Below are 14,230 nucleotides of genomic sequence, written 5' to 3'. Positions count from 1 at the left end.
GGGGCTCAGTGAAGCCCCTCCCCCCTGGCTTTTTTTTTTTTTTTTTTTTTTTTTCACATTGACAAACAAGATATAATTTAAAAGTTAATTCATAAATCCATTGTTTGGATTTTGAAATTAATTTTCCTGTCAAAACAACATTATACATTAAAGTTAGATGCTCATATCCATCAATGTTCATGATGTAAACAAAATACAATATTGCACAAATTGTGTTAGGGAACAGAATTAGAATTGTTTTTGCCACATATATTCATAATTCCAACCTAGTGTGCCAGTAACAGATGTTAACAACACTTTTATAAATCAAAAAGTATGTTCTTATAGTCATACCAGGTATTCATAATGAAAAATGAACTTAACATATGCTTGAGGTGAGCTCAGGAAGAGAAAACCGGTCAAGTGAGGATGCAGGAAGCATGGTTTATTCTAGTGAAAAGTGACAGGCTAAGCTTCAGACATCAAATTTCTAAAATTTATTAATTTAATTTCATAATACATTATGAGGGTTTTTCCCACTGGCTCTTTCTGATCCCCTTCAGTAAGTCTGCTTTTCTCTGGGGTGGTGGCCCATTTCCGGACCCGAGACCGCAAGAAGCTGCAAAAAAAAGGCAAAGAAAATATGAAGAAGGAAGCAGCCAAAGATGGAGTGCCAGGTGAGATGGGGCCAAGGGGAGGGAGGGAAGAAAGAGGGATGGGGGCCTGGGAGAAAGAGCCAAGTTATAGAGTGGGGAGAAAGCCAGGCTTTAGGGTGCCTGCTCAGACTCATAGAGTGGAGTCAGCCTGAGGGCAGGGGCCTGAGGACCTCTGCTGAATCACTCTGCCCAATTATCCTTTCTCCAGCAATGGAGTGGCCAGGCCCCAAGGAGAGAATCTATCCTGTCACCCTCCAGCTGCTCCCAGACAGGTGTCTGCAGGTCCTGGACAGGCATCTCACTGTGCTCCGCACCATCCAGCTGCATCCCCCGCAGGAGGTCAACCTCATCCTGTCCCGCAACCGTGGATGCCGCACCCTGCTGCTCAAGATCCCCAAGGAGTATGACCTGGTACAGCTCATTCTACCTCCCCTGCCTGGGCTGCCTCACACATCTCCCCTCTCACATGTGGGTCCTCTCAGGCCACCCCATCCTCAGCTACAGAGCTCACCTGTGCAAACTGATGCTGGGGAGAGGGACTCCTTTCAGAGGCCCCCAGACTCAACCTGACCTCCTTAGGCCACTCATCTGGCCCCAGCCTGGATGGATGGGAAGGAGCTTTCCTCTTCTTCCCTTAACCCAAGGTCCTTTTAGGGGAGGCTGAACCTGAAGCTTGAGCTCTGAGCATTGGTGTGGCTTCCTCCTGCTCAGGTACTGTTGTTTAACTCTGAGGAAGAGCGGGGCACCTTTGTGCAGCAACTGCAGGACTTCTGTGTATGCTGGACTCTGGGGCTCCATGTGGCTGAGATGGGTGAGAATGAGCTCTTCAGGAAGGCTGTGACCAAGCAGCAGCGGGGACGCATCCTGGAGATCTTCTTCAGGCACCTTTTTGCTCAGGTGACCTGTGTCTTTTGAAGACAGGCCTGGCCCAGGGTCAGAAGGGAACCTGAGCTGATTAGAACTAATGGGTGAACTAAGCTTCCATTCTACGGGCTAGAGACACACAGCCTTGGCTGAATCCTACTTATGTGACCTTAAGCAAGTCATGTCATCTCTGCTTTGTATCTCTGTCCTGCCATCTATAAAACAGTGATTAACACTGTATCCATCCCCTTACATCGTTGTGAGGATTCAGTGAGATAGTCAACATGAGCACTTCTCAAAAGTCAGTCCCTGGACCAGCCGCATCAGCCTCACCTGGGAATTTGTTAGAAATGCAAATTCTCAGCCCCCAAACCCTCAAGACAGACTGAATCAGGAACTCTGAGGGTGGAGTCTAGCCATTTGTGTTTTTAAAAGTTATCTAGGTGATTGTGCTGCACTCTAAAATTTGAAAAACACTCTTCTATCTACAGTACTTAGCCAAGTGCTTGGTACATTGTAGGCATTTAACAAATGGAAGTTACATGTGACTTTTAAACTCTTTGCACAATGGACAGAGACCAAATCACAGACACATGACAACCCTATGTGAATTGGCAAGAGAGCACAGCCCCAGCCTCCTCCTGCCTGTCCACCACGTTTACTCCATCTTCTGTCCCCAGTGCAGGGTCTCTCACTTTGTGTTCCCCAGCTTTGCCCTTCTCCTCACTCCCCCCTCTCCTGTCCCAGCACAACTCCACTGTGTAAAGCTCCCAGTTCTTGGGTCCAGGGAGAAATGGCTAGGCTGCTAGAGACTTGATTCACCCCCTCTATAGGAGAGCAGAGGCCCAGGTCAGTGTACCTAAGGATCAGGAGCAGCCACCAGAGCTCAACCTTTCTGATTTGGACTTTGGGGATATGTGAAGGGTCACTGTACTGCTTGCAGCCCAGGCCTCACCTCCTCCTCTTCCTCCCTCTGCTCCTGCCGGAGTACAGGTGCTGGACATCAACCAAGAGGCTATAGGGACCCTGCCCCTGGATTCATCCCAGAAGGTGCGGGAGGCCCTGACATGTGAGCTGAGCAGGGCCGAGTTTGCCGAATCCCTGGGCCTCAAGCCCCAGGACATGTTTGTGGAGTCCATGTTCTCTCTGGCTGACAAGGATGGTAATGGCTACCTGTCCTTCCGGGAGTTTCTGGACATCTTAGTGGTCTTCATGAAAGGTAGGGAGCTGGGGGATGTTGGGACACCCAAGGGTAGCGATCTTTCAGCAGGGAGGTGACCTGCCTCCCCTTTTCTCTTCCCAGGCTCCCCAGAGGATAAGTCCCGCCTGATGTTCACCATGTATGACCTGGATGCGAATGGCTTCCTCTCCAAGGACGAATTCTTCACCATGATGCGGTAGGGGGTGGGCCCTTCCAATCCTGAGACTTCGAATGTTTAAAACAGGAAAACAATTCAGGTCAGAGGGTAGGCAAGGAGGTCACGTTGCCATCTGTGTTGGGAGGTGGACTAGACACTGCCTTTTAGACTCTCAGAGCATCCAGCTTCAAAAGCTTACCCAGCCAGGCCCCTGCCTCAGGGAGGGTCTATATCTGCACTGTCAACACCAGCCAGAAACATCTCTCTAGTTTAAAAAAACAAAAAAACAACAAACAACAAACACCAATATGACCAACAATAAAAGTCCACTAACAGGATGGCCAGCTAGCTCAGTTGGTTAGAGTGCAGCCTTATAACACCAAGGTCATGGGTTTGGATCCCTGTATTGGACAGATGCAAAAATAAAAATAAAAATAAATCTACTAACCAACTAACCAACCGCCTTTGGATCTTTGTAACCTCTTTTATAGCATATCTAATACTATGCTTTACACAGAGAAATAATGGATGGATGACCTTGGTATTAATCACCATAACAGGAGGAGAAACATGGGAAGCTCCTCTATATTACAACCCTTCTCTCTTCCTGCCTCTTAAGTCATTTCTTGTTTTGATGTGCCAATAAGGACCAGCTTTGAGCATCAGAGACTTATTCCTGGAGGCAACACAGCCCCCTTCAGTGCCATAGGGCAGAGCTCATCTCTCTTTGCTCCCTGTTGAATCCACCTCTTCTGCACTGTGAATGGTAAATAGCAGGCATTCAACACATAGTGAACTAAATAAGACAAAATGAACAAAAGTGCAAATGGAATACACAGAATGAATAAACAGCCCAGACTGTTAATTTTTCTATTCCTTTAAGCCTTTCCATTGTTTTAAGCACTCCCCTAAACTGCTACATCCTCTTAAAGTCCAGTTACCCCAACTGGACCTGGGCTTCTAAAAGGACAAAGCTGACTGCAATCTGTACCACACTGGCTGTGTCATTGCAGGCCTGGCCCTGGGTGAGGCTCTCAGGAATCTAGGAGAGGGTCCTTGCCGCCAAGGGCTAAGCTCCCACCTACTCGTTCTATAATTCAGTGTGGATCTCTCTCAGTCTCAGAGGGATGATTTTCATTTGTTGGTTGGTTTTTTTGGTTTTTTGGTGGCTAGCCAAACCCTTGAACTTGGTGTTTTCAGCATTGCGGTCTAATCAGGTGAGCCAGCCAGCCAGCCTGGGATGATGTTTTTTAATGCAATGGCAGTGCTTGTTGTACCATTCGGGCCCAGGTCTTTTTTTCTGCTAGACTGCACAAACTTGCATGGTCTGTTTGCTTTTGTCCCACAACACAGCCTAAGAAAAGACTTTGGTCACTGCAGCTGCCACTGTGGGTGCCGTCAGGTTGGGCGTGCAGACACTCCTGCCCATGCCCCGGGGTGTTGGCACAAGGAAGGAGTAGCCATTACAGTTGTTCCCCCTCTGCCTGCCCTGCTGTCTGGTGCCCCCACTGGGCTGTGAAAGTGGGAGCTCAGGGGTGGCATGGGAGGCATCAACAGGAGAGAGCGGGCAGAGAGCCCACCATGAGAGAGGGCCATGGCACACCCTGGACACATCCTGTACTAAGTAGACATTTGTCTCAGTTGTAGATGCCCCTCTGAGTTTGCTTTCTTAATTGGTCAAGGTCACTTTCAATTCTGTTCTGCTTTGTGAGGCCGTGGCCACCCCACCCAGCTTAGTGTCAGCTGCAGGCTGAATGAGCACCTTCTTGTGCCATTTCCTGGGTCACTGATAACCACATTAGATAATCCAGGGCCTGCCCCACCCTGCAACTGCCCAAGCCTGACCTTGCTGGGTTACTGGCTGCCCTGTCTCTGGTCCTCCCTCAGGTCCTTCATCGAGATTTCCAATAACTGCCTGACCAAGGCCCAGCTGGCCGAGGTGGTGGAGTCCATGTTCCGGGAGTCGGGCTTCCAGGACAAGAAGGAGCTGACATGGGAGGACTTCCACTTCATGCTGCGGGACCACGACAGTGAGCTCCGCCGCACACAACTCTGCGTCAGAGGTGGAGGTGGAGGTATGTGAGTGTATAAGGAATGGCTGGAATCAGGGAGGAGCGTATCTTCAAAATGAGAATTCCTGGTAGACAAGACCCAGGTTTTATTCATCTCTGAATCTTTGGTGCCTAGTACAGAGCCAGGCACATGTAATCAGGGGTGGCACATACAGGTGTGCAAGTTGTGCGCCACACAAAGATGCCCACTGAGGTCAAGGGGCAGGCTGAAGTCCAGCCTACACACTACTCAAAGCCATGGACATTGGTCTGGGGTGTATCTGGCCAGAGGAAGAGGCACCATTTTCTTTACACAAAAGACTGTCAGGATTGCATCCACTCAAAGGGAGGGTACCCTTTTCTATTTGCACAAAGTCACCACATTATCTGCCCTGTCTATGATAGGTGCTCATTGTGGGGAAGAAGGGGAATAGGGCTGAAGCCAGAGATCTGGATAGGACCAAATTACTGGCAAGTGCCCTGTCGGCCTTTCCAGAGGGGGAGGGTGAAGGGGCAGCTTCCCACCCGACCCCACTGCCCTGTGAGGAAGCCAGTCCAGCCTCTTGTTCTCCTCTCCAGCTGTTGGAGACATCTTTAAACAAAACATCAGCTATCGAGTCTCATTCATCACTCGGACTCCTGGGGAATGGTGAGCAGGAATGGGACATTGGGAGGTCTCCTTGGCTAGGTCCCCTGCAGAGAAACAAAGGAAGGAGGGCTGGCTGATCAGCTCCTCGTGTCAGACATTTGCCTTCTGAAGTAGCTCTTACCACATTGTCAGTCGTAGCCCAAATCCCAGCTGCCTCTCACACCCCATGCTGCTCAGAAGCCTGGCTCTCTCCCTACCACTCCAGTCCAGAATCATTCTACAAAGCAGATGACCAGGTCATATTCATTCATTCTGCCTTATCCCCAGCCTGGTCCCAGGATTCACTCCCTCCCTTCCCCCTCCCCAAGCTCTGACCTGGAGGTACTTCTGGCTGCAAAGACAAGGGGAGTACAGGCCCACTTTTCTTTTTCTCAGCTCCTGCTCCCAGGGACAGGAGCTCCCTGCCTCAGAAGTCCCAGAGCTGGGAGGCCCTGGGCTGAGGAAGAGGTTTGGCAAAAAGTGAGTGTTTCCCAGATCCCAGGGCCCAGGGCGACATGGAGAGAAGTCCCAGGGTCTCTGGGCCCTGCCCACACCTCCTTGACCTATAAGGGACCATCCTGAGTTTCATTCCATGTGTCCCTGACCCAATTGGGAAGCTATAGTGTCGAATGACTTTTGACCCTCTCCCAACCTCTGCACCCCATTCATTAGGCAAGGGGCCTGACTCAGAAGCAATGCTGAGATGGCAGTAAGGGGGTCTCCTGGCTCCTACCTGCTTTGAGGACAGCAGTGAGGCCTGTGCAGGGAGCAGGAAGAGGGAAGGACAGAACAAATGGGAGGAAGAGGAGGTGAAGTAGTGGGAGACAGAAGAGTGGGTGGATGGAGCAAGTAAAGATGGAACCAAATGTTTGGGGAGTGGCAAGCCACCCCCACAATGCATTTATTCTTTTATCAGTCATGGCCTATCCTGACCCCTGCCAGATCACCAGGTCTTCTTTCATGGGGTGGCATTTAGGGAAGGCCAGGGTGCCCCTACCTCACCACCGCCCTACCTCCCACTGCTGCAGGGCGGTGGTGCCCACTCCCCAGCTGTACACGGAGGCGCTGCAGGAGAAGATGCGGCGAGGCTTCCTGGCCCAGAAGCTGCAGCAGTATAAGCGCTTTGTGGAGAACTATCGACGGCACATCATGTGCGTGGCAGTCTTCTCAGCCATCTGTGTTGGCTTGTTTGCAGAGCGTGCTTACTGTAAGAGCTCCAGGTTGTGGGTGGTGGGCAGGGAGCAGGCCCTGGCCCTTGGGGAGGAGTGGAGAGCCCTCCGATTGCCTTTCCTGATCCTCAGCATCTGGACGGGGGAGCCCAGGCATGCTGATGGGGGGCTCAGGACCCTGGCCTTGTGCTGATAGACCCCCACTCTGGCCCCAGACTATGCCTTTGCCTCGCCACCCACGGACATTGAAGAAACCACCTATGTGGGCATCATCCTGTCACGGGGCACAGCAGCCAGCATCTCCTTCATGTACTCCTACCTCCTGCTCACCATGTGCCGCAATCTCATCACCTTCCTGCGAGAGACCTTCCTCAACCACTACGTGCCCTTCGATGCCGCCGTGGACTTCCACCGCTGGGTCGCCATGGCTGCTGTTATCTTGGCCAGTATGTGGCTCCCAGCATCCTGCCCTTTGCTGCTGCCCGCTGGGTCTAGCTAAGGGAAACAGTGAGGAGACTGGAGCTCTTTATACCTCCACCTTCTCTCTCCCGCAGGGTCAGAGGTAGAGTCAGCCCTGGTTGGCATGCATCTCTAAAAGGGTCTGTCTCTTTCAGTTCTGCACAGTGCTGGCCACGCGGTCAATATCTACATCTTCTCGGTCAGCCCTCTCAGCCTGCTGGCCTGCGTATTCCCCAACGTCTTTGTGAATGATGGGTCAGTTCTGGGGAAGGGCCCCCCTGGGACTCCTGGGGTGGGCCTAAAGGTATAATAGAAAAGAAATAGATGGCTGTAGCCACTCAGCAAGGAGCAAAGCTGACCATGATCGGTCAGGAGATGTGTTTGGGAGATAAAGTCGGAGGCTCATTCCCAGATGTATCTGACACACAGCTTGCCATCTCAGCCTACCATCCATTCACTGGACAAATATTTATGGAGCATGTTCCATGTGTCCATCTAGGTTCCAGAGAGTAGAAATGTCGAGATACATGCAGTCAGTCAGCAAACACTTACTGAGCATTTTCTATGTGCCTGCTATTGTTCTAAACTAGGGATAGAGCAGTGAGCAAAACACAACTCCCTGCCCTCATGGAGCTTACAGAATAATGAACCAAGCACGCAAGGCAGTGAGGGTCAACCTCCATAAGAGAGCTCAAGATAACACAGGAGGAAAAATTGCTGAGTGCAGAGGGTAGAGCCATGGTAGGCTGGGTGCCACGTTCCTTGGAAGGAACCTGGCAATCTGGGTGGAGGCCCAGTAACCTTAGCAGTCAGGGACAGTGGGAACAGTGCCATACTGTGGTATGACAGCAGTGGAGCCCTTCTGTTCTGCCATAGCAGGCTCAGTGTGCCTTTGTCCCGCAGGTCTAAGCTTCCCAAAAAGTACTACTCATGGTTCTTCCAGACGGTCCCAGGTAGGGAGTGGGACTGTATGTGGGATCTGGGAGTTCTGTCTGAGGACTTCTGCTCTTGTCTCCATCTCTGCATAAATATACACTTGTCCATAGTGGCCATGGGGTCCCTTTCTAGCTTACAGGACAAGCCCCAGCTCCAGCCCCTGCAGATAAGCTGTTCTGGGGGCCCCAGAGGACTGAGAGAAGGTGGGCAGAATGGAGGAATGCTGTGTTGTATCTTTAGCCCAGACTGAGGTCCCAAGACTACTCACTGACCCTATCCTCCTGCCCCCAGGTATGTCAGGGGTGCTCCTGCTCCTGGTCCTGGCCATCATGTATGTTTTTGCCTCCAACCACTTCCGCCGCCGCAGCTTCCGGGGCTTCTGGCTGACCCACCACCTCTACATCCTGCTGTATGCCCTGGTGAGGGATTTCTCCAGACAGGGCCAGGCCATGGAGCAGGGCACTCAGGATGGGGGCAGGAGAAGTGAAGGAGGGAGCAGGGAGAATTGAACCCATGATCTCAGACTGAGATCCTGAGAGTTAAGACCCCAGACTCTGGAGCCTATGCCAGCCCCATCTACCCAGTCCAGGCCTAGTGCCTGGGCAGGAAGTGCCTGGGCAAGGGGGGTACAGGGCAGGCACCTGGTGGGCCTGAGCTATACTAACTGGCAACATCTCCAGCTCATCATCCACGGCAGCTACGCTCTGATCCAGCTGCCCAGTTTCCACATCTTCTTCTTGGTCCCGGCAATCATCTATGGGGCAGACAAGCTGGTGAGCCTGAGCCGCAAGAAGGTGGAGATCAGTGTGGTGAAGGTGGAGCTGCTGCCTTCAGGTACCAGGCCCAGCCTGACCAGGGTGGGGAGAACCAGAGGTCAATTCCTCAGATGGAGGGAGACAACTCCCCAGGCCTCCAGATCCCCATCACTGCCTCTGATACCCTCTTGGGGACTCCTGAAGCTTTCCTAATAGAAGTGCAGCCCCAGGAAGGGCTGTGCCCCCAGGAGACTTGCAGACAGTAAGAAGTAACTATGAGAAGAAGCAGCTGCAAGTGCATACAAAGGGGTTTGAGGACCAGAAAGACCCCCATATGTGTGGCCTATGTGCAGGAAAACACAGGGCAGAGGCCATATATCCCCCTCCCACCCTTTCTCTCAGAGACAGACAAGTGGCCCAGATTGCCAATCTGTTGCTGAGAGTCAGTGTTGGCCGAAGTGGAGATTCATATCACTGTAGTGGGTAGTGGAAGATGACTTTAGGTGTTGCAGGACCGTCTAACCTTCAAGACTCATGTAGGAAAATTAATCTCATTTCAATTTTATTTCGATCAAGATTACTGAAGGACAAAGTCTCTGAGAGGTGTTAGTATGCTTTTCATACTCTCCAGCACTTGCTAATCTTCTTTTCAACCAAGAGAGAGCAGGCCTGGGACTCACCTGTGGTCAGGCAACATACAGTATACAGCTAAAATTTGGTAATGGAACATGTTGCTTTCTACTTAGAGCACAAGATACTGTTTTTCCACTTACCTTGGTGATAAATTTTCCTGTGAAGATAAATTGAATTGAAAAAGTAAGTCAAGGCCGGCCCGTGGCTCACTCGGTAGAGTGCGGTGCTGATAACACCAAGGCCACGGGTTCGGATCCTATATAGGGATGGCCGGTTTGCTCACTAGCTGAGCGTGGTGCTGACAACACCAAGCCAAGGGTTGAGATCCCCTTACCGGTCATCTTTAAAAAAAAAAAAAAGTAAAAGTAATTCAATTTAAAAAAAAAACATTAGATCAATGACAGTGCAGGAGGTGCAGATAAGACCCATCACAAAGGCAGCCTTCACACGTGAAGGTTTGGTAAACACTGAGATGGTCCCTGGGGAGCCCAAGGGCCCTGCACCCAGCAGGCTGGTATTCAGGACAGGGTATGAAGCCTGGGCCCTTTGTAGGAAGAGGGGCTAGAACAGAGGAGCAGAGAAGACCCACTCCTGCCTTATCCAGGAAACAGAGAAGGGGGCCATCCTTCTCCCAACCCAGCAGCCCCACTTCCTCAAACCATGTGACCCCTCTCTGGCCCTCAGAAGTGTGGAGAGGACACGTACCTGTCAATCCTCAGGTAACAGGAGCAGACCTTCTGATCTTCGCCCTTTCCTTCCCATGACCCCAAGGTGTGACCCACCTGCAGTTCCAGAGGCCCCAGGGCTTTGAGTACAAGTCAGGACAATGGGTGCGAATCGCCTGCCTGGCTCTGGGGACAACCGAGTACCACCCCTTCACGCTGACCTCTGCACCCCATGAGGACACGCTCAGCCTGCACATCCGGGCAGTGGGGCCCTGGACCATTCGCCTCAGGGAGATCTACTCAGCCCCAACGGGTGACAGCTGTGCCCAATACCCAAAGGTGCCCATCACCAAGAACCCCACTTTTGAGCCTCTGGCAGTGGCAGAGGGTCCTTGCCCTCCCTCTCCTCAAGACTAGAAGCTCCAGCCACCCCAAAGCCAGGCTGAGAGAGGGCTGGGGTGCCTCAGAAGAAACTAGGATGTTCAGTGTCCTCCCTCTGCCTGTCCCCCCTTTTCTGGCCCCAGAACTGGAGCAAGGCTGGGCTCATTTCATCTCCCCATTCTTTTGACAGCTGTACCTTGATGGACCATTTGGAGAGGGCCACCAGGAATGGCATAAGTTTGAGGTGTCGGTGCTGGTGGGAGGGGGCATTGGAGTCACCCCCTTTGCCTCCATCCTTAAAGACCTGGTCTTCAAGTCATCCTTGGGCAGCCAAATCCTCTGTAAAAAGGTGAGTGTCCCTCCCCCATTCTTTAAATGAGGAACAGGTGGCCTGATTGTGTCCCCACATCACAGCAGAGGAGCATGAGAGAAAGCTTCTGGCTCCCAGGCACTGGGTCTGCAGGGGCCTTTCATAGCCAGTTGTCCAGATGCCAAACTTTGAGGGAGGGTAGGAAATGTAGCCAGAGGGCCTCTGCTGGGATCTGTCAGTTGGAAGCCTGGGATCAAGCTGGTGAGTCCCGTCAGAGCTTTGGTGTCTGTGAGTGATCTGAGGCATCCCAACCTCTCAGGTGAAGGCACCTGAGATGTGGGGAGCCTGAGCCAAACCAAGTCCCGAACTCCAGCCATATGTCCCCAGATCTACTTCATCTGGGTGACACGGACCCAGCGGCAGTTTGAGTGGCTGGCTGACATCATCCGGGAGGTGGAGGAGAATGACCGCCAGGACCTGGTGTCTGTGCACATCTACATCACCCAGCTGGCCGAGAAGTTCGACCTCAGGACCACCATGCTGGTATGTCAGGGTTGGCCAGGAAGGGGGTGGGCCACCATCTGCCAGGGGTTGACTCTGGCTGTGACCTTCTTCCACCACTCCCTTCCCCAGTACATCTGCGAGCGGCACTTCCAGAAGGTGCTGAACCGGAGCCTGTTCACAGGCCTGCGCTCTGTCACCCACTTTGGCCGCCCACCTTTTGAGCCCTTCTTCAACTCCCTGCAGGAGGTCCACCCACAGGTCAGTCCCACCTCCTCCCACCTTGGGACTCTGGCTTTCCCCTGACAGTACATTGTGGCCCTCGAGCACTCTGTAGCTCTGACCTGAGTAGAGAGCCCTCAAACCCACCCTGGCCCCAGGATGGGGTCAAGCGTTGGAGCAGGACTTTAGCTCCCCCACGGCTCAAGCCTCCTCCTCAGGGCCTGGGGTTTCCCCGGGGAGTGAGCATCCCAAGGCTGCAGGCCTCTCCTTCTCCCTCCAATCACCTGACAGGTGCACAAGATTGGGGTGTTCAGCTGCGGCCCTCCAGGGATGACCAAGAATGTGGAGAAGGCCTGTCAGCTCGTCAACCGGCAGGACCGAGCCCACTTTGTGCACCACTATGAGAACTTCTGAGCCTGCCCTCCCCGGCTCCTGCTTCCAGTCTCCTCCCCCACCTCCGTAGACCTATGTTGCCCTGTCCTGCTGGCAATTTCTGTCAAAATCCACCTCAGGCCTCAGCTGGAGAGCTGGAAGAGCCCCTCCCTCATTGCCTCATCTGTCCCATGCTCTGAGAAGACCATCCCCCACCCCCAGCTCAAGCCATAGCAGGATGTTGCAAGTAAAGTGGGGAGGGGACAGTCCAGTTTGTGACAACTGTGGTGGTGAAAAGATATCACAGTGTTTGCCTCCAATAGGTCCCCATGTCTCTCTTTTACTTCCTCAAAATTGACGTATTGCTTTGGTATTTTCTTGGCCATGGCCTTTGAGACAGAAGAGGGTGGGGATACCTCTGAGTGAGAATCTCCTCAGGGCCCGACTCAGAAGTCATGATGCTTAGAACCTGACAGCCCAACTGTCCCAACTCAGTCCAGGGCCTTTTCTTTCCAGCTCCAAAGAGAAGCAGCCACGCTCCCACCTCTTCCTGCTCCCAGAGGGTCAGGAACCTTGAGGAGAGCACCAGGGAACAAAGACACCTCCCCAGCCTGATGCTGATGTCAACCAGTGATGCCTGCTGCCCCGACCCCTTGGCAGGCCCCTCTCTGATCCCACAGGAGTAGTTCCTAAGCTCTGGGACCTAGAAAGTTCAGCTGCTCTGCCAGATATCCGAAACTTCCTCTCAGTTCCTCACTTCTACAGGAGTTAGGTGACCAGCTGTCCCCATTTGCCCAGGACTCTCCCAGTTTTAGCACTGGAAGTCTCTTGTCCCAGCAAACCCCTCTGTCGCAGGCAGATCACCATCCCAGGACAGTGGATGACACAGGAGCCAACCTGCGGTACCACCTCTACACTCAGCTCTTTAGGAACCTTCCTTTCTTTCTTCACCTGGCTCTTTCCTTAAAAGCTGAGCTGTAAAACATTTTAAATTTGGGTGTAATTTGTGTACAGTAAAATGTCCAAATCTTAGAGTAACCATGTACATGTTTTATCAGTACCCAGGTCAAGATATAGAACATTTCAACATTTCCATCAAACCAGAAACTTCCCTGGTACCCCCTTTTATTCGGTCTCCCCCAGCTCCTAGAAGCAAACACTAATGTGATTTCTATCACTCCAGGTTTGGTCATACTTAATGTACTCTTTTGAGACTGGGTTCTTTCACTCATAATAATGCCTTTGTGATTCATCCATGCTGCTATGTGCATCCGTAGTTTGTTTCTTTTGATTGCTGAGTAGCATTCCATTGTAGAGATGTACCAGTTTGTCTATCTATCCTTCTGCTGATGGACATTTGGGTTGTTTCTAGGTTTTGGTGATTGTGAATAAAGATGCTTTAACATTCTGTACCTGTCTTTTTGTGGACATAATCCACTTGGTTCTCTTGGGTATATACCTAGGAGTGCAATTGCCGGGTCACAGAGTTCTCCAGCCAGTAGTCCTGAGGTAGGGAGCGTTCCAGGCCATCTCCACCTCCCTGCACCAGGTTCCTCTCCTCATGTGCCCTGCCCTTCCTCTTCAGCCAAGCCAAATGCCTCTGGTTCCCAACCTCTGTATTGAAGTCATCTCTTTGACAAAGCTGGACACACACTACTTCAAAATCCAAGAGACCTGGGATTCTAGGGCCAACTTCACCTGTAAATAGCTACAAAGGAAAATCCCTTAGCTTCTCTGAGCCTGTTTCCTCATTTATTCAAATATCTGTGAGGGTATTGGGAAGTCAGACAGTGATATTGGCCCAGACAGTTATACAAATGAGAAAATGTATGAGAATATATGATGCAATTGTGATGTGTGATGATTATTAGCCCACCTATTTATTAACAGTATATGCCTCCAGGACTCCAGCCCTCCTGTCCCTCACCAAGTGCACAACCAGTCACTATTCCTGAATCTCAGACCCTTAAGTCTCAGTCTTAGCTTTACTCCCAAATATGACCTGTCAGTGCTTCCTTATTTCTTTCTAAAACCTGCTCAAAATATTTATCTGTCCCATTCCAATTCTGCTACTGGAGAATGGCATTAGCATGACCTCAGCCCTGACCTCCCCGCCATGCTAGAGCCTAACTGAAGGGTCTCCTGAAGATTTTGTGATCACTGAAGATGTGTCCCTAACCATCTCTTGCCCAGACCCCAGGCAATGCCAAGTGCATGTCCAGCTGGTCGGAAGGACATGCTGTCATGATCTTGAGTACCTTCAGATGGCACTTGCCTGCCTGGCTTCAGTC

General features: G+C 51.7%; 1 protein-coding gene across 1 annotated transcript in view; it reads left to right on the top strand.

Annotated features, from left to right (window-relative positions):
• The window catches only part of DUOX2 (dual oxidase 2), a 19,083-nt gene extending 7,099 nt beyond the window's left edge, over nucleotides 1–11,984 (top strand). Inside the window, exons 15-33 of the mRNA XM_008583094.1 lie at nucleotides 543–656; nucleotides 844–1,046; nucleotides 1,347–1,532; nucleotides 2,493–2,718; nucleotides 2,803–2,896; nucleotides 4,745–4,932; nucleotides 5,488–5,557; nucleotides 5,933–6,016; nucleotides 6,565–6,743; nucleotides 6,921–7,151; nucleotides 7,320–7,419; nucleotides 8,068–8,117; nucleotides 8,392–8,519; nucleotides 8,781–8,934; nucleotides 10,260–10,492; nucleotides 10,725–10,883; nucleotides 11,232–11,387; nucleotides 11,478–11,606; nucleotides 11,859–11,984. Of these exons, the coding sequence (XP_008581316.1) occupies nucleotides 543–656; nucleotides 844–1,046; nucleotides 1,347–1,532; nucleotides 2,493–2,718; nucleotides 2,803–2,896; nucleotides 4,745–4,932; nucleotides 5,488–5,557; nucleotides 5,933–6,016; nucleotides 6,565–6,743; nucleotides 6,921–7,151; nucleotides 7,320–7,419; nucleotides 8,068–8,117; nucleotides 8,392–8,519; nucleotides 8,781–8,934; nucleotides 10,260–10,492; nucleotides 10,725–10,883; nucleotides 11,232–11,387; nucleotides 11,478–11,606; nucleotides 11,859–11,981 (2,807 nt within the window). The 3' untranslated portion in view covers nucleotides 11,982–11,984. The remainder of the gene's footprint in view (nucleotides 1–542; nucleotides 657–843; nucleotides 1,047–1,346; nucleotides 1,533–2,492; nucleotides 2,719–2,802; nucleotides 2,897–4,744; nucleotides 4,933–5,487; nucleotides 5,558–5,932; nucleotides 6,017–6,564; nucleotides 6,744–6,920; nucleotides 7,152–7,319; nucleotides 7,420–8,067; nucleotides 8,118–8,391; nucleotides 8,520–8,780; nucleotides 8,935–10,259; nucleotides 10,493–10,724; nucleotides 10,884–11,231; nucleotides 11,388–11,477; nucleotides 11,607–11,858) is intronic.
• Nucleotides 11,985–14,230: the final 2,246 nt, after the last annotated feature.

This window comes from Galeopterus variegatus, unplaced genomic scaffold (genome assembly GCF_000696425.1).
Source record: "Galeopterus variegatus unplaced genomic scaffold, G_variegatus-3.0.2 Scaffold2829, whole genome shotgun sequence".
Taxonomy (NCBI): domain Eukaryota; kingdom Metazoa; phylum Chordata; class Mammalia; order Dermoptera; family Cynocephalidae; genus Galeopterus; species Galeopterus variegatus.
Note: the sequence above shows the minus strand (reverse complement) of the source record. Positions and strands in the feature narration are given on the sequence as shown.